General features: G+C 30.9%; 1 protein-coding gene across 2 annotated transcripts in view; it reads left to right on the plus strand.

Moving 5' to 3' along the window:
• The window catches only part of LOC111702332 (pumilio homolog 2), a 70,560-nt gene extending 53,328 nt beyond the window's left edge, over positions 1-17,232 (plus strand). For both annotated transcript variants that reach the window (XM_023473982.1, XM_023473983.1), the window contains exons 16-29: positions 513-671; positions 1,293-1,337; positions 1,455-1,524; positions 2,541-2,621; positions 2,834-2,891; positions 3,576-3,686; positions 7,778-7,882; positions 11,086-11,181; positions 11,604-11,712; positions 12,697-12,810; positions 13,432-13,570; positions 14,515-14,628; positions 15,361-15,494; positions 15,950-17,232. In XM_023473982.1, coding sequence (XP_023329750.1) covers positions 513-671; positions 1,293-1,337; positions 1,455-1,524; positions 2,541-2,621; positions 2,834-2,891; positions 3,576-3,686; positions 7,778-7,882; positions 11,086-11,181; positions 11,604-11,712; positions 12,697-12,810; positions 13,432-13,570; positions 14,515-14,628; positions 15,361-15,481 — 1,322 coding nt within the window. In that variant the 3' untranslated portion in view covers positions 15,482-15,494; positions 15,950-17,232. The remainder of the gene's footprint in view (positions 1-512; positions 672-1,292; positions 1,338-1,454; positions 1,525-2,540; positions 2,622-2,833; positions 2,892-3,575; positions 3,687-7,777; positions 7,883-11,085; positions 11,182-11,603; positions 11,713-12,696; positions 12,811-13,431; positions 13,571-14,514; positions 14,629-15,360; positions 15,495-15,949) is intronic.
• Positions 17,233-19,725: the final 2,493 nt, after the last annotated feature.

Consider the following 19,725-nt stretch of genomic DNA (forward strand, 5'->3'; position numbering starts at 1 on the left):
CAATTTCCGAGAAATCCTTATTCTTCTTTCCTTACTTTAGTTACTTTGAAGGACCAACGTATTTATCATTCTATTAACACCCATAGAGGGCAGGGGTGGGAAGACTCAGTATCTTAAGTTTAACCCCTTTCCAGAATAAAGGGGAGGGAAAGTGTTGGGGGTTGGCGTTAATAATTGACCCCATAAGAAAATCTCATTCCTGTTTTTTTCGTTCGCTACAAATTTTTGAATTTCAACTAATCCCACTATTCTTAATTCATGGGAATCCATATTAAGCCAGATTCTAAATTTTCTGCGAGTAAATATTACATTTCCTCGCAAATTTTATTATTTTGAAATAATCTTAATGGAGCCTTTGCTTCATTTTTTTCATTAATAGAACATGATTTTATGTGATGTAGATATTCCAATCAAACCGGTTTTATATTTCTGAACAAAATCGAAAATTTGAAATGTTAAACCAAAAAGCAGATAAAAAATAAATAGCTTTTTAAGATTATTTTTTTTTTCAGGAAGCATTGGATCTCCTACTCTTGGTATGGGGGGTTCAGGGGGCTCCCTGACCCCGCCTCCCCTGGGGCTATTTGATATGCGCCCCCGTCTTGGAGCAGGGGTAGATAGAGCTTTTGCTCTCGGGGGAGGAATATTCCCTCCTAGAACTCCTACTCTTGGTAAATAAATATTTAAATAAAAAACAGACAAGGGTGTTTTATTTCTTGACAACTCATTTTCTTCCCCATAAGTTTTGTATGTTTGCACGGAGCGGCGGAAAAAAATGTGGGAAAATAACTGATTTTCATTTTATTCCTAAAATTGTATACCCTGGCCGTGTTACAAATTCAAATATGATAATTGGTAGTTGAGGTATTGATTTAATCAATACTTTTTATGATAAAAGTTACACTTAGTGATGATGATAATACTCTAAACCCTATATATTAGAATTTTGTTTTAAATGATTATGATAAACTTTAAAAAAGTGAGTGTAACCTTATAAATTTTATTTATAAATTTAAAATTTTATTTCCTCTTTTTTTCTCACTAAATCAAATATTTATGTCCCTGCAGTGGAATAAAGCCAACTTTACTAGTGTTTTTAACTTTTAATTTAAATATGTACTTCAGGGTCCAGGGCCCAAAATTTTTTAAAATTCCAGGACCCAATATTTCTTCTTATATTGGCCCAATTAATTCTAGGGCCATTATAATATGTTCGAACGTTGATTCCCGGACCAACCTGTATTGCAATATTTATTCCAAGGCCCATTTGAAACTCTAATTTGTATTTCTAGGGCCCAATCTTCTCTTCGGTCAGCCTGGAGGAAATGTTATGCCAGGTAGTAAAAAACTAAAAGTATGTAGAAGAAAAAACAGTTTTTGAAACTAGGCTTTTAAGACGCGTTTTAGACAATTTAGAACAGCAGAGCGGCATACAAGCTAATTATTTTGTTCAGGACGAACCCGAGAGAACTCCGCTGGGTTGGATAAAAACAGCAATAGATCCAGACTTCTGGAGGACTTCAGGTAGTTCAGGAGATTGATTGATGGACAGATGGACAGATGGACAGATGGATGGACAGATAGACAGATAGATAGACAGATAGATAGACAGATAGATAGACAGTTAGATAGACAAGTATTATCAAGTTTTATGTAACACATAGACAGATAGACAGATAGACAAATAGACAGATAGACAGATAGACAGATAGACAGATAGACAGATAGACAGATANACGGACGGACGGACGGACGGACGGATAGGGATAGATGGATAGATGGATAGATATGGTTTTCTGTGTTTAGTATGGTCTGAAGTTGTTTAAATTTATTCCCATGTTTAAATAAAGTTTTCGCCCAATTCAAACTTTAAAGATTGAAGGTTTAGCTCTATATGAAAGAACCAAGAGAAAGGAGATGAAAAATTGTTGGAGAGAAAAATGATTTTTAGCAATCTCATTTTATTTTGATGATGATAATGATGATAATGCTGATAATGATGACAATGATGACAATGATGACAAGTATGATAATGATAATAATGACTTTAATAACGATAATGACGTTATGACGATAATGACGGTAATGACGATATTGATAAAAATGATAATAATGATAATGACAATAATGACGATAATGACGATAATGACGATAATGATGATAATGATGTTAATGATGATAATGATGATAATGATGATAATGATGATAATGACGATGATGAGGATGATGACGATAAAGACGATAAAGACGATGATGATAATGATGATAATGACGATAATGACGATAATGATGCTAATGATGCTAATGACGATAATTGTGATGATAATGATGATAATGATGATAATGATGGTAATGATGGTAATGATGATAATGATGATAATGATGATAGTGATGATAGTGATGATAATGATGATAATGATGATAATGACGATAATGACGATAATGACGATAATGATGATAATGGTGATAATGATGATAATGATGATAATGATTAAAATAACGATAATTATGATAATGATGATAATGATGATGATTACTAGGAATAGTCGGTATCCTAATCTACAGCTAAGAGATATCACAAATCATATTGTAGAGTTTAGCCAGGATCAGCATGGATCTAGGTAAACATTAAATATTGCCAACCATGTTTGCATTTTGAAGCACAAAATTTTTTCTCTTTTTGGATTTTTTGGAGAAATAAAAATGAAAGATAAAAAATTAAATCGAAACCTCTTAAAAAATAAGCTCATTCTTTTTTTGAAGCGAAGCCATTTTTATCTTTGTGGAAACTGTCTTCTATTTTATTAATTTTTAATTAAAACATTTTTTAAAGATTTATCCAGCAGAAACTAGAGAGGGCTGCACCAGGAGAGAAGCAAGCAGTGTTTCAGGTTAATTCAAAACAAAATAAAATTGGATAATCAAAAAATATTAATTATTGTGTTTTTAACAGATTTTCTTGACTCAAGAAAAAAATTTAAATAAATCTGTTGATTGTATAATTTCCCAGAAGTTGGATGTGGGGGCCGAGGGGTTTATAATTTTTTATTCTAATAAATATATAATTTTCCAGGTTTAAAAAATCGATTCAAAAATTATTCAAAATAAGATGTTTAGCTAAATGTTTAAATATATTTTAAGCTGAAAATCTGGATTAGACAGTCGGGTTTCCTTCAGTTCTTGATCTCGGATCATATTGAGATTATTTAGATTCACAAACATCTACTAACATGGATCTTTTCTCTTAAAGGGACTGTTGACGCAATTTCAAGGGAGGCCGGCCCTTCATTAAAAAGATTCGCATGTCTTATTCACTACAGTATCCTTTTAATTTCTAATTACATTGAGGAAGATAATATCGTTTTTAACAAGTGCTAAATTCTATTTTCTTTGCAGCATGAACTAAAAAACTGCAGCTGATTCATCTTAAAGGATATCATTGTAAATCAGACATGGCAAGAGATATATATTCTTTAAATTACATCAATAGTCCCGTTAATTAAAAAAAAACATAAGAGAGGAGACTAACGAGATTAACATTTATTCTAAAATTAATAATTAAGATTAATTTTCAGGAGATTCTGCCTCACGCCTACAATCTGATGACTGATGTGTTTGGAAATTATGTTATTCAAAAGTTTTTTGAATTTGGTTCGGCAGATCAGAAATCACAGCTCGTCAATAAGGTAACTTAATAGAAAAGAAGAAAATTTATTTTTTTGTTGAAAATCTTCCTTTCTTTAAAATCTGTTAATGTGTTAGGATTGCTTGTTAAAGAGGGAAAAAAATATTTTGAAAAATCTTTCTCTCTTTTTTCAAAATCTGTTAACCCTAGTGTGTTAGGATTACTTGTTAAAGGAAGAAAATCTCTCTTTCTTTAAAAAAAATTTAACCCTAGTGTGTTTGGAATGCTTATTTAATGGGGAATAATAATAAATTTTAAAACTGATAAAAAGTAGTTTTTAAAATTCTAACTTCGAAATCTTTGAAGTTGGGCGTTATTGTTTTTATCTTCTAACCTTCTTTTAAATTGTTCAATAAATCTATTAGCATGTTAAATAAGTTTCTTTCCAATGTTGATTCCAAAATTTGAAGCCTTTTTTACCAACTATATATCTAACAAACTGTTCTAGAGAAATCCCGTTTAATTGTACATACTTGGCAAACAATGTAAAGTATTGCTTAAATATTTCATAAAAGAAATTATTCTTGATAAAATTTTGCGTTTGGCAAACCTACAAAACATAAGTAATTAAAAAAAAATTAAAAAATTCCATGAGAAATAGTCAAAATTCCATGAGAAATAGTCAAACAAACACAATTCCAATGTTTATTTTGAATTTTAACAGGTTTATTTTTATTGTTATTTGCATTTTTTCCAAACAAAGCACATGGAAGTTTTGAATATTCGTTTTTTCTTAAAGTTCCTGGTAGTAAGTCGAAATAAAATAATTTCTAAAATTCGTAGAATTCTGGTAAATAATTAAGTTGCACTCTGACTAAGGGAGAAACACTTTATAGTCCTTTCCTCTTCAATTTTTTAACAAATACCGAGTTTCTGTTTCTGGGGTTTTGAAATATATATATATATATATTTTAAAGTTTAATCTCTCCAACTTTTAAAAACGTTAACTTTAATGTTTTATCAAAATCTTTCTGGGCACTGATACGTCAATAAATATCTGTTATTTAATTTTGGGGTCCGTTTCTATTCATTTTAAGTTTTAGACTTTTAAAGATCTTAATGAATTTAAGAGGTTCCTATTTAAAAATGTCATGCTTTATAAGTTTGCTTTTACTGCATCATGTAAAATGCATCTGACCAAAGATGAAAACCAAAGCGATTTTTCAAAACAATTAGTAAAATTGTTCAGATAAATCGTTCTAAAAAATTAGCTTAACGTAATAAAAGCAAACTTATCGAAAATACAGTTTTTCATTCTCTTGGAGCAGTTTTAAAGTTTAATACCTGTAATCCCTTTATGCCCGCGTGATGACCTTTACAGTAGTGCATTCGGTTTATGAAGCTCTTTATAGCTTTGTTTGTTAAATGCATAATCCTAAATCAAGAAAAACACACTTTGTGTTCTGATTAGGTAAATTTGAATTAATATGATAAATTTTAGCAAATATTGTAAGTTTTTCCTCTACCTTGGCCTCCCCCCCCCTTCAAATGAGAGATGGAATATTTATCTAATATTCATTAGTTCACATATTTTTCAATAATTGGAATATAGATTTTGTGTAAAAACCAATATCATATTTTTAGATAAAACTCGTTCTGTTTCTACAGGTCGCCTACATTTGTGTAATATCAGTTGTTTACATTCTTCCCAGAAACTGCAGTACACTTTTTTATAAACTTTGTGTACATTATTAAGTACCAATACTGGTATCATGTACATTGTACAAGTATAGTGCGGCATTTTACTTTCATCAAATAAGATTAACTGCAGTACTCTTAAAAGCTTTGAATTGGGTATCAATGTTTATTGTATAAAAAAAAAAACAATATCTTCCACATTAACGATCAGATACATGTTTCAAGGGTACCGATGTGAATCGGGCATTGTAATCTCTTCATGGAAGGTCAATTGAAATTACGCTTACAAGCCTTCAATGTGTCACAGTGGACAGTAAACAATATCTAGTTGCTTAACAAAAACAATTTGTATAATTTCTACTTAAATAGCAATGCGTAGAGTTAATCTTTTTTCTTCTAAAAAAAACCTTTAATTTATTTTGGTAATTTGAAGCCTGAGGGTAAACTAAATAGCCTATTAGCTATTCATTGGTAATTTTCAAAGACAACTAATAGTAGTATCAAATAGTTGATTGTAAATATCGTTTTTAAAAATCAAAGTTATTTTTAAATTGTCTTTTTTTATACCATAACTTATTTTAAACATTTGACGGATTGATTGATTTGACAGGAATCCCCGAGTTTGAATCTAGGAACCGGTTTGACGGCGAGCAAAGGTCGTCTTTGTATAAACGTGTTAAATCATGCTTGAACACGTAAAACGTTTAGTTCTATATATGAATGTCTTGTTTTATTATATATGGAATGTATTTTTTTAATCAATTTTTTAGCCTTAAACACCCCCGGCCACCCCTGAGTCCACAAAAAATGTCTGCCCAATCGGTCCAGCCGTTTGGCCGGCTATACGCAACATATATATTTACACGAATGTCTTATTTAATTATTTAGATGGCGTAAACATGATGTCATTGAAATATGATAACTTTAGACTTATTGGGCTGTTATTAATGAATAAAAACGTTTAAATAGTGTCTATGCAGATTGCAAAGGTATTGTACCTTTGAGCTGGCATCTTAAACGATAAATCGGCTATTTCTCTGGCCATAGATATCTTTGAAAAGTAAGACTAATACCAATAAATAGCTATTAGGCTGTTTAGTTCACCATGTAATTACCCAAATAAGTGAACGGCCCCTTTAATATCTTAAAACTTGAATTTAACATTTCAAATAAGTGAATACAATTCTAGTTCTTGGCATTTTTGACAATTTATTTTATACTCTTGAAGAAATTTTATTTTAGAAACTTGAAAACAAGCTAATATTAATATGAAATAATTTTTATTAAAATAATTTTAGCTTTAACAGTTGTTTTTGTAAGTTGATTTTCAAAAATTTTATTTACCCAAAAATTTATTGATACAAAAATTTGTTTATTTTTGTCTGTCTGTAGGACCTGCACAAAATAAAAAGGGTCAAATTTACCAAGTAAAGAGAAATATTGATTTTTAAAAGTTTTGTATCTAGATATCTTGTGTGTCAGTATAACTGTAAAGGGACAGGTGTGGTTAAGAGGATATAAAACCCAGATATAAGCATATATATATATATATTTTTATATTTAATGTTTATATATACATTGTATAAAGGAAATCTTGGAAATTCAATTTATTTTCAATTTTGAGAAGTATTTTTTTTTAATTGTTAATGTTGATTTTTTAAGAAAAAAATCTTTAGGACATAAATGATAAAAAATACCATTTTGAATGTAAATACTACTTACAAGTGGATAGAGATATATAGTTCATCATTCGTTTTGTAATAAGAGTTAAAAATGGTATCAAAAATATTAGAATGTGTAGAGTTAAATGGATGCTTTTATCCCCATAGGAGTAGATGAATGGGGCATTTATTAAGTTCTAAAGAGGATGTAAACAAATATCAACGGAAAATTTAGCTTTTGCATTTATGCAATACTAGCTGAAAAGTGCCCTGCGTTGCCCGTGGAATTTTATAAATACTTGAAAAAAATTATAATTTCTAAATATAAAAATTCGAATTTGAAAAAAAATCAAATTTTTTAGCCTATGTTACCCCTGTGGTAGCCATGGGTTCCCTAAAAAAATGTCAGCCAATTTCGTTCAGCCGTCTGGCCAGCTAAAGCTAGTATTTAAATAGACATATATGGGGTTACCCACAAAAAATAGACTTCAGAGACGATTGTACAGAAATTATACTGTCTGTTTCCTTAGATGCATGATTCCCCAAACCATTAATTAAGCCATTAGAAGACTGTATTCAAGGCAGAAGACGTAATTTAATCGCGAAATTGTCATTTATGAGTTTCACGTCGTCTTGGCAGTCTTATCCGTTATATGTATATGAGCGAAGAGCTTTATTATGTAGATAAAACGGAAAAAGAAAACTTATTGACCAACTCATTTTAGACAATGGAATAATTTGAAGGTTGGTTGGTTGGCTGCTTGATTGAAATTATTTTTTACTTTTATTTTAGTTGCGCACGCATGTTCAACCCCTGGCGCTGCAGATGTACGGATGCCGCGTAATTCAGAAAGCTTTAGAGAGTATCCCGTTAGATCAACAGCAGATGATTATACAGGTATTAACCGAAACCAGTGCTCGTAGGATCCATTTTATTCTTTCGCTAATTTCTTTTACCGAAAGTAAATTTCCAGTTATACCTTATTTGCAAGTTATTTATATATTATTAGTTAAAACTGAAAACTAAAGATTAAGATTTATATTGAATGTTGAGAATAATTGAATTTGTTCTAAAAGATTTTAAGTTTAATATCCCCTTATCTGTGAATTTAAGATATTGGGCCATATTGTCTATATTTATCTATATATTGTATCTATCTGTATATCTCCCAATCAGTGCTAGTATTCGATATGGTTTTCAATCAGTTTGAGTGTCTTTCTTCCATCCTAAGGGAATATGGATTTCAAGTTTCTTTTTAACAACCCGGTTTTCGGGCCCTTTATATACTTTTATACTTATTTGAAGTGAACAGGGTCTGAGTCGGCTGAAATATATTTTCTAAAAAACTCAAATATGATAACTGCAGTAACCCGCCTTTTAACTTGACTCTTGCCTGGCCCTCCACACTTTGTTTCATTGAAACATGGACCAGTGACGCCCTGCCAACCAATATGGTGGTACGGTTTGATGAGACCTTAACCCTGACTCCCATGGGATGATGGTTGACCATTTTATTTATTTATTTATTGTGGAATTTTTTACTTTAAAAAAAATCCGATCCGCCATCGCTACATATTACTGGTTTATACTATTTCTAGAATCTGCAGCTCGTCTTATTATTCAAGAATTTTATTAACATTTCTTTCTTTTTTTATTTTACTTGACATTTATTAGTCCAAATTATTTTGGCTAAAGCTGCCAAATTTTCCAGAAGCAATTCTGAGTTGAATCATTTTTAGAAGTGTCTTCTTGACGCGAATAAGACTATTTTTTTGCTGTGTCAAGTTGAAGTCAAGGTTAATTTTTTATCTCTTAAACTTTCAGAAAACAAACCCTTGGATTCTTTGTTCATTAATCGAAAATGATCCTAAAATTGTTCGATCTTTCTACCTCAAATTGAATTCAACAAAAATCGAAATCTTTTAAGATTCTAGAATAATAGTTTTTATCAAGGCATAACTTTTGTAATTTGATGTGATGGGGATTTGGTCCCCCCCCCTCTCATATGTCTTTTTAGCAATCTTTCGTATTTTTTTATTTCAACCCAACCTAAAATTGCCCAATGTCCAAAACTTCCTAAGTAATACTAACCCTTACTATTATTTTGATACCAATACAGGGCAAATTATTTCTAATTAGAACCCATTAGATTTTCTGAGACAATAAAAAATAGACTTATACAGACTACTCACTACAGTTGTTGAATTGAAAAGGGGGGATCTCGAAATGTGCGGTGAGAACTATTGCAGTCAATTTTCCAGGCAAAACAAGAGGATATATATTTCCCAAAACCAATGGTCCCGGTCAACTAGAGTTTTCGAACAATCAATAATATCCTTCTTATCCTCGTTCTGACCCATAGACGATAATAATATGAATCCATATATATTTCGAACCTGAAAATAATTAACAACGATTTTATAGGGTACGAAGATAATGTTTGGGATAATTAGTTTATTATTATTGAACAGTGCTAAAACATTATTTTATCATCTGAATTAAAATGACAATTGGTTGCAAAAATATATAAATCACGAGTTATAAGGGATTTTGGGATTTTAACTGAATTTGAAGCGTGAAGTTGTTTACATATCTATCAGAGGTATAAATGTTTGGTTTGGCCACCGGAGAAAATCTTGTCCAAAGACGACCTTGCAACGGAGTAAGCTCATCGGTTTTTGGTTAACAACAGTCCAGATCTTGCAACGGAGTAAGCTCATTGGATTATGGTTAACAACAGTGCATGTTTTTATATTTGCTGAAATTTGACTAAATTCTGAGAAATAAATCTATCTGTAAGTTTAGATTTTCTGCTTTATGTTCGGCACTAAATCTTAATTTTCTCCTTTTTTATTTACAATATACAAAACATCTACAACTCCAACAAGATTTTTTTTATGAAGTAAAAAATGCTCTGGGTTTATTATTTAACATTTTTATTAGAAGATTAGGAACAGTTGGGAAGATTTGGACAGAGTTGGGAATATTTGGACAGAGTTGGGAATATTTGGACAGAGTTGGGAAGATTTGGACAGAGTTGGAAATATTTGGATAGAGTTGGGAAGATTTATATTATATTAAGAAGTGGAACAGGAACATTTTAACATGTTAGTTCAGAACTACAGAGATTTGCAGATTTAAGCGTTCTAGGTCTCACGATATACATGATTTTCCATGTAAAATGTATCGATTTTCATTTTAGGATAACGCTTAAATTTGATAGATTTTACTTTATATTTAATACATACGGCATTTTATGTACTTAAAGGGACTGTAAGAATAATTTCAAGTGACCCTCCGTGCAAATATGGCAATGCCCGATTCACAACGTTACCCTTGAAAACTTCTGATCAATAATGTGGCAGATTTTGTCGTTTTCCTAGGTTTTGAAGTATTGAATAATTCTGATGATTCATATACGTTCTTCTTCAGTAGAAATAAACATCTTTTCTAACTTTTGTAGAGGAACCACAATTATAAATAATCAGTTTTAAAGAGTAAAACATTGCATCTAGTTCATTCTTGATCCGACACAGCATATAAGGTTATCGTTATAAATTGGGCATTGTCATCTTTGTATAAAGGGTCACTTGAAATTACGTTTACAGTCCCTTTAAACATGATGATAAACATTAAAATCTGCTTCTTTTAAGATAGTTAACGTGTATTACCTGTGTATTATATTATTGGCGTTAGCCCCGATGGCGGTCTGGGCTCTCCAAGGAGGGTTTTTAGATCCTTCCCTTATCATATCTTACCTTGTTGTATTGTGGAGTATTAAATTATATCCATATATCGATGGTTTTTAATATACTTCTTCATTTATCCTTCTTAAACCCTTACCCTTCATCTGACTATATCTCTCCTGTATTTATCATCTTTATATTTACAGGGGGGGGGGAATATAAAAGTCTCGTTCATTTCTATAAGACGTCCAAAAGTAATTTCAAACTCGATCTTGACTTTGAACGAATTATAGGGTTGAGATTTAATGAACAATTTAATTGGAATTAAACATTTTGTCGGAATTTGGTGGATTTCTTCCTTGGCGTTGAAGACGACATTAACTCTGCTCCACATTTGATATTATAATTGTTTAGGAGCTGGATGGGAATATCTTGAAGTGTGTCAAGGATCAGAATGGAAACCACGTGATTCAGAAATGTATTGAGACCGTCGACTCTTCCTGTCTTCAGGTAAGCCACCAAGAAAATATCCCTCCCCGCCCCCCTCAAAAAAAAAGGTTAGTATGTTGTTATAAGGATTTTTTTAGGTTAATAAATGAATTTTGGGGGGAGAGGTATCAAAAGGATGAATGCTGACTGCTGAGCCCAATCTTCTTTATTTTATAAGTTTGCTTTAAAAAGAAATTAAAATACAAAATTCCAGGAACTAAAATTGTAATTTATTATAAAGTATAATTACAATTCATGATGCATTTCATTTCTTAAAATTAAACGAGGAATTAGAACAGCGTTCTTAGAAAGAAATACATTTTTAATATAAGTTTATTATTAAGGTAAAATTCTATGCCCCCTTCATTTAAGTAGCATTTGAGTTTGTTTTCTGATCTTCAGATATATATTAGAATTTTTCTACGTTTTTGTTTTTGTTTTAGTTCATTATTGATTCCTTCCGTGGTCAAGTTGTGAGTCTATCCACTCATCCCTATGGATGTCGTGTCATTCAGAGGATCTTGGAACACTGCAGCCATGAACAGAAACAAGGTATTTCTTTATACAGTCAGACCCCTTAAACTGTGGAATTGATGACAGCTGTGAGGCCTAAGTAAATAGTATTTTAAATGATCCAATGAAGAAGAATACAATGAATGGTGCCCAGTGCCCACCCATTACACTAAAGTTGATTTTTAAGCTATTGCTAAAACTTTTGCTTTACAACAGATATATTCCTTTCCTCTTCAACAGTTTTACGGGGTTTCCTTGTTTTTGCACTACTGGTTGCATATTTTAAATCTCCCGCCATTTTACAGAGTGGAATATTCCACTCACTATAGTACCCTTGAAACCTTTGTCTGATTATCGTTGAAAGAGATATCTTAGTTCTTTCAACTGTGTTCGAATTTAATGAATTTGAGCCGCGTCTTAAATCCACCAAAAACCGGTTACAATTGAGCTCCGGCTTAAATCTTGAAACATTGAATACAATTTTAAGTGGAACCATCCATATTTGAGACGCGTCTCAAATTAAAGCCGCGGCTCAAATTCTTTAAATTCGGCCTCAGAACTCTTAATGTTTCATGAAATATTGATATTTTTTGTCTTGCAGAATTTTGTTGAAACATTTTTGTATACGTTTTATTTCTTTTATAATACAGAATGAACGTTAATCTCTCTCTGGTTTAATTTAGTTCTTTTCTTTCTTCTCTATTATATCTTAATCTACATAATTTAACTTTAAAGGGTTTCTGCATCAGCTGAGTAGACTACTTGCTTTCAATTTACAGATTTAACCTGTTAAAGAAATTGTAAAGATATCAAATTTTAAAAATATCAAATTGTAAAAATATCTTATTTGTGAAACTTAATTATTAATATTACCTTGATCCTGTTTTTAATTCAAATTAGAATTAGAAAATATGAAAAATATGCTTTGATAGCCAAAAAATGGAGAAAGGATCGTAGTCTTTTTGTCAAAATTATATCAATAAAAATGTTAAACTTTTTTCATTTATGATATTGTTTTCCTAGGAATCCTGGACGAGATCCACGCTAATACTGAACAGCTGCTCCAGGATCAGTACGGCAATTACGTTGTACAACATGTACTGGATCATGGAAAGCTGGAGGATAAATCTATGATTGGTATGTAAAAGTTTAAGTACAATTTTTCTATTTTATGTTGTACAACCTATATTATATCATTGCAATCTAAATATCATCTACAGGCAAAATCTTGATTATTGATGTAGGCCAATGACCTCCGATACCAAATTTTCTGTGAGATCCGTGTAGACGTCCACAATGAGAGGCTGCTTGCAAAATTTCAGCCTTTTATCTCAATTGTTAGAACTAAATGCAGTCTCTACAGAATGTACTATATCCAGTTTTTTTCTGGAAATTACTTCCACCAAGTTAGAGCAACAATGTTTTTACATTTCAAAACTTGGGGTTGATATCATCTAGACAACCTATGCACCTTTTGATTTTATGACTTTCACTTCTTCGTGTGTCATCCTCATATATATATACATATATACTAGCTGAAGGGCCCGGCGTTGCCCGTGGAAATTTTTTTTGAAAAAACATTAAAAAAAATCAAAACAAATTGAGTATTTCTTGCAGATTAGAAATAAAATGGCCTGTTTTTATTCAATATGTAACAGATCATGTTTTTTTTGGACGTTAACTTAAAATCAGCTTGAAATTACCCCCTTCATCAAGTAAGAATCCTTCCATCAGTTCTTGTATTGACATATTGTTCAGTGAACGGTGTACGCGGGAAAGTCCTCCCACTGTCCCAGCACAAGTTTGCCAGTAACGTTGTGGAGAAATGTGTGCAGAACGCGAGCAGAGCGGAGAGGGCTTTTCTTATCGATGAAGTCTGTACTGCTAACTCGGACAGGTAAAAACAAAACCGATTTTTCAGCCATCGGTGTTTTTAATATTTTTTAGTCATTTGGTTTGGTTGTATAATGTATATCTTTGTTTCTTATTGTTAAGATATTGAGATTGATGATGTTCATACTTTTTCTTATTATTTAACCTTTGGTGTTGGTTTTCACATTTTTTATTGGATTTTATCAATCGATGCTAAAAACTAGTAAAGGTGTGTTGTGTGGGTACATATTTTTATTGATTAGGGCATTGGTTTTTTTTTTACATTTTTTTTGTTCTTTGTAGTTTTTTAAGTTTTTTTATTGATTAAGCGTTAGTCTTGTTGTTTGTTTCATCATTTTAGTGTTGTTCAACAATTGTTTTTGCTTACATTTTATGTTTTCGTTTACATTTAATTGTTATTGTTTACATTTATTGTTATTGTACATTTATTGTTGTTTACATTTATTGTTCTTGTTTACATTTATTGTTTTGTTTACATGTATTGTTATTGTTTACATTTATTGTTATTGTTTGCATGTATTGTTATTGTTTACATTTATTGTTATTAATTACATTTATTGTTATTGTACATTTATTGTTGTTTTTTACATTTATTGTTAATGTTTACATTTATTGTTATTGTTTACATTTATTTTTATTGTTTACATCTGTTGTTTTGTTTACATGTATTATTATTGTTTACATTTATTGTTATTGTTTGCATGTACTGTTATTGTTTACATTAATTGTTATTAATTACATTTATTGTTATTGTTCACATTTATTGTTATTGTTTACATGTATTGTTATTGTTTACATTTATTGCTATTGTTTACATGTATTGTTATTGTTTACATTTATTGTTATTGTTTACATGTATTTTTATTGTTCACATTTATTGTTATTGTGTACATTTAATGTTATTGTTAACATTTATTGTTATTATTTACATGTTTTTTTATTGTTTAGCCCGTCTTCTCCGCTGCATATCATGATGAAGGATCAGTACGCCAACTATGTTGTACAGAAGATGATAGATGTCGCTGAGCCAACTCAACGGAAAATCCTCATGCACAAAATCAGGTTTTTACAATTTACAATACAGGGCTTCTCAGTCCGCACAGATACAATTTAGGTCTGGCTACCTGCAAATTTCAAGTCTGAAAAAAATCTGTCAACTTTACAATAGGAAAATGGTCTGCCATTTTGGAGGGAAAATCTTACAGTTGAGGGGAAACATCTTCCAAATAGGAGTTTAATCTAGCCAGTCGTTCCGTAGTAAAAATTCTGCCAATTTCAAAGTTGAAAAACATTTTGGAGAAATATCCACTAATTTTGGGAAGAAAGTCCTATTTGGAAGGAATATCCACCAATTAAGGGAGGAAATTTTCATGTTTGGAAGGGATATCCACCAATTTAGGGAGGAAATTTTCATGTTTGGAAGGAATATCCAGCAATTTAGGGAGGAAATTTTCATGTTTGGAAGGAATATCCAAGGGAGGAAATTTTCATGTTTGGAAGGAATATCCACCAATTTAGGGAGGAAATCTTATTTGGAATGAATATCCACCAATTTTGAGAGAAAATTGGCCTATTTGTTTATTAACAAATAAGGAAAGAATTTTTTACCTTTGTGATGAATTTGACCAATATACTAGTTCATTTGTTAATAAATCCTAACCCTGCTTTTAGCGTTCTCTCAATATATTTCTAGAAAAAGTTTGATGGGATTTATTTAAATGGGAAAAGTTAGTATTTTTATTTTTGGTTATCAACTGAAAGATGTTTGTTTGATTGATTGATTGTGTCGTTTAGACCCCATATCTCTACCCTGCGTAAGTACACTTACGGGAAGCATATCCTTGCCAAACTGGAGAAATATTTCCTCAAGAATAACACTGAGCTGGGACCAATTGGACCCCCTCTTACTATGTGACTGGGAAATACAGGTAAAAAACTCTTACACTGCCCAGGAAATGTAAAGAAGGTTAAAAATGCTCTGTCAAAAGACGACATTAAATGTCGTCTTATTTTACGTTACTACTTTAAAAAAATTTAGTGCAATACAGGCATGGGCCTATTATACAGGGGCGTATTCAGGAGTTTGTCCAGGAGGCTTAATTTTTTTTCTTTCGGGGGGGGGGATCTGCACCTGCTGGGGTCTGAAAGCCCCTTAAATCAATTGATTTCACAGTTCACTGGTCCAGGGGGGGCTTAGCCCTCATAGCCCCCCTCTGCTATTATACCAGTCACCACTGGGAAATGTAGCGAAAGAACACTATTTATATTGTCTATGAAGAATGAACCTTGAATTGTTAGTCGTCTTACATTTTGGTCAATTTTAATATTCGATTTTTGCATCTAACTAACTCATTTCTCACAATTAACTTTAATTTTTTTTTAGGAGAAATCATAGTTTACCATCCGGCCGGTACATAATTGATACTGTAGTACACTTCAAACTTAGTTGTACTGTACTGTCCTTGCCTCTACCCACTAGACTATTCGGTGATCTACCACCTACAAATTACTACCTTTACTAATAAGTTATTTAAATGTTCTTCTACAGAATATTTATTAATGTGGACATATCTATATACTTGATAGCGAAAAAAAAACTTTCTTATGTATTTGAATTAGTAAAATTGACTCCCTCCCCACTTTCTTCTAGTAACTTCAGTAGCTAATGATAAGTATTTAATGTTTAACATTTTATGAAAAACATTCTAATTTAGTTTTTTTGTGCAAGAATTGCCCGAGCACATCGGGTCTTATGCTTTTCCGTGTATTTTATATATTTTATATCATAACATTATAGTTGATAAGTATTATTTGTTGTAAACAATTCAAGTATTCTGGGTTCTGAAAGCGATAACAAGACTCTATAAGAGAAAAAATCTATTATCGTTAAAACTCCTTTTAAAGAAATACCCAAGTTTTTTTTAAAGATTTTTTTTTGCAGTACAAATTAAAATCATTTTAAGAATTGAGCCGAAGGTCGATCATTTTCAACAAATTGCGTATTTTTAAATACTATTTAAATATTATGTTATGCCTTAGTTATAAGTTTGTGCTAAGTTTGATTATTTTGCGAGATCAATTTTTAATTTGTTTTTATCAACTCTACGACGACATTTTATTTTATCATTTTAGCGCCAAAGAGCGACTTGCATTTTAATCTCGCATTGTACATCTTGCTTTTCTTTTAAATATGTGTAAATAGTTTCGTTTGTTTAGTAGGTTATCATGTCTGTATTTACCATTTTTTACTTAGGCTCCGAAAATGTAAAAATGAGTGGTTTAATGTTTTAAAAAGTCCTCGAAAGACAAATTATCGCTCAATTTGATCTCATTTAATGTAACCCACCACCCCCTTGGCTCTTGTACACAGCTTAAACGATTGTAAAAAAAATAAAAATTTTAGGTGTTTATATGTGTAAAAATGTTGATAACTTTTTTTACCAAGAATACATTCAGTGTACAAATTAAATAAAATCAATATTTTTTCTACCACTGTCAAGCCCCCTGACCTAATATGTAAAGAGATGTATACAATGGATTAATGTTGATCGGATTTAAGGTAAATGTATTTAAAATGTCCGACCTTACTCCTACAGTTTTAACCTGTATTTTATGCTGAAGTAATTATAAGATTAATAAACTATCAATAAACTTATTTAAAGAAAATTTTTTTTTAATCTTAACGAGAGAACATCAACAAATTGCTGTAAATAAACCATCAGGTTTTATTTTTTTAATTGGTTTAATTGGTACCCTTGGATTTTCTTCAGAATTTCAGTGCATTATGTCAAGCCGACATATACTTATACATACATATGAACGAAGAGCCATATTACATAGAAGATACAATTTTTAAGCGAATTTAAATTTTTTACAAAATTTTTCTTTTCAATCTCCCTTCTAACCTTTATTTACTTTATTTAATTCTGAATCTGCATATCCCCCCCCTCCCCTGAAAGGTTCATTTAAGAGGTTATTTTTTTAATATATACCGCCTTGTTACCGTTATATCTAACCTATGATTCGTAACAGAGAGACATTAAGTTACTTAACGCCCCTCTGCGAAGTTTTCGTGACCAAATTCTATCTCTTAAAAAGAAGAAAAGATATTGTACTGTGACCTCAGCATAATTACAGTAAATTGCTGTTTGATTAATATTGAGTTAAAGGGATTGCAGGCGCACTTTCAAGAGACTTTTCATTTGTAAATTGGTGTCTCCGATTCAAAGCAGAACAGTACCCTTTACTTTTGAGTTTGGCTTTTCAATTTTCAGCTTGTAATTAACCCTTTGTTTGTAAGCTGTTTAATATTTTAGAAATATTAATACTTACTTTCTAGAAGTCGAAGAAGATGAAAAAAATTCATTTAAATTTTTGAAAACCGCATTGAATAAAATTTTTTTGATATTTTCGAGAGACACAATTGTAACATCAGCTCCATCAGCTGAGACGAGTTCACACTGTACTCTAGGTTTCCGGCAAATCAAAATTGTCACGCATAAATGCGTAATTTCGCGCAAATGTGATTTCAACTTCCCCAACCTTTTGCGTTGAATTCTGCATTTTTGCGCGAAAAAGAAATTTGCAGAGGCGAGCAAACAATTAAGCGTTTAAAAAATTGCGCCCAAATTGGACGAAAAATTCATCACACAAATTTCTTTTTACTGTAGAAAAAAGAATTTATCTTGCAGTAATCTCCTCAATTTTTCAGGGGGAAGAGTATACATCTCATTAATTTGTCAACGCTGACAGTCCCTTTAAAATCCTTACAATGTAAGATTCTTCTCATAAATTAAAAGGAAATAAGATTAGTTACAAAATATTTATTTTTGAATACAAAACTAAATCAGTTCGACCATGCTCTGAAATGTGGTAACTTCGTCAAATTGATACAAGGCGTATGTGCACAGGAGAGTCAAGTCAAGGTTGATACCTTCACTTGTCAAAATGTTTAAATATCAAAATAACCGGGAAAAAAACCTCAAAAAAAACCTCGAAACTAAGTTACAGAGCATTAATTATTTTAAAGTGGTTATAATATGATAACGATTAAGTTTCATGTTTTATGGGACAGACTTAACAAAATAACCGCATTAAAAAAATGTATAATAAAAATATTCAAAATAAACTTTAAATAAGATTACAATTGTTAACAAATTGGGGGTTTGTGAAATAAATATCTTTTAGCTGTTAACATAAAATATTCACTTTTGAATTCAAGACAACAGGAGATATCTGAATCTTCCATGGCATAGCTGGTAGTGCAAAGTGTTCATAATAGTTTAAAATATGTATATATATTATAAATAAGCAAAGGAATTGAGTCCTTGCCACAAACTCTGATTTTCTAATCCAAATGCCTTTGCAACCCAATGTCGTATTGATCTACAGATATTTCAAACAATGAATTCTGGTATCACATATTTAAAGTTTTAAATATAAAAGGTCTACACCATAAGGTTGCAAAAATATAGAGATTATAACTTTTAAGTTTGTAGCAAAGACTCTTTTCCTTTAATATTGTTAATGCTCAAATCTGTGCTAAAAATGCATAACACAATATATACCTTTCACATAATCTATGAGTTCATAAAATTATTGTTATTATTAAATTACATTACACTGATATTAAAGGTCCAAAATTGACCTGCATTGTATAAAGGGACGTTTTCCTCCCTTTATAAAGTTATCCTTTTTCCAGTTTATGTGCATAGTAAATATATTAAATTTTGCGAGCTAACATTTTGAACTCAACATCAGTGCGGAAACATGCCAAAGAAACTGAATACTTGTCTCAATCTCTAATGTTCTAATTAAGCCCTAAGTATCTTTGCAATTTGATGGTGTTAACATTGCAACTTCAAAGTTTGACTTAAAAAAACTACTAAGTGTAAAATATCAAAGGAATTCAGTTTAAGTACTTGAAAATAAAGTTCGTGGCAAGTACTTAGTTTCTTTGTTCAATTTTACCCAAACTACATCGAAATTTTTGAAATTTTCAAAACTTTCATTTTGGGTGAAAAAAAACCTACATATATCGTTTCATTACTAAACTGTGCAAATTACAAATTTTTCATCTGTAGACTGTAAGCATAAGTTTCTGAAATGATTCATAAATTATTTTTAATTAGTAACACATTTTACTTCTTCTTTTCAAAT

This window comes from Eurytemora carolleeae, unplaced genomic scaffold, assembly GCF_000591075.1.
Source record: "Eurytemora carolleeae unplaced genomic scaffold, Eaff_2.0 scaffold472, whole genome shotgun sequence".
NCBI lineage: Eukaryota > Metazoa > Arthropoda > Copepoda > Calanoida > Temoridae > Eurytemora > Eurytemora carolleeae.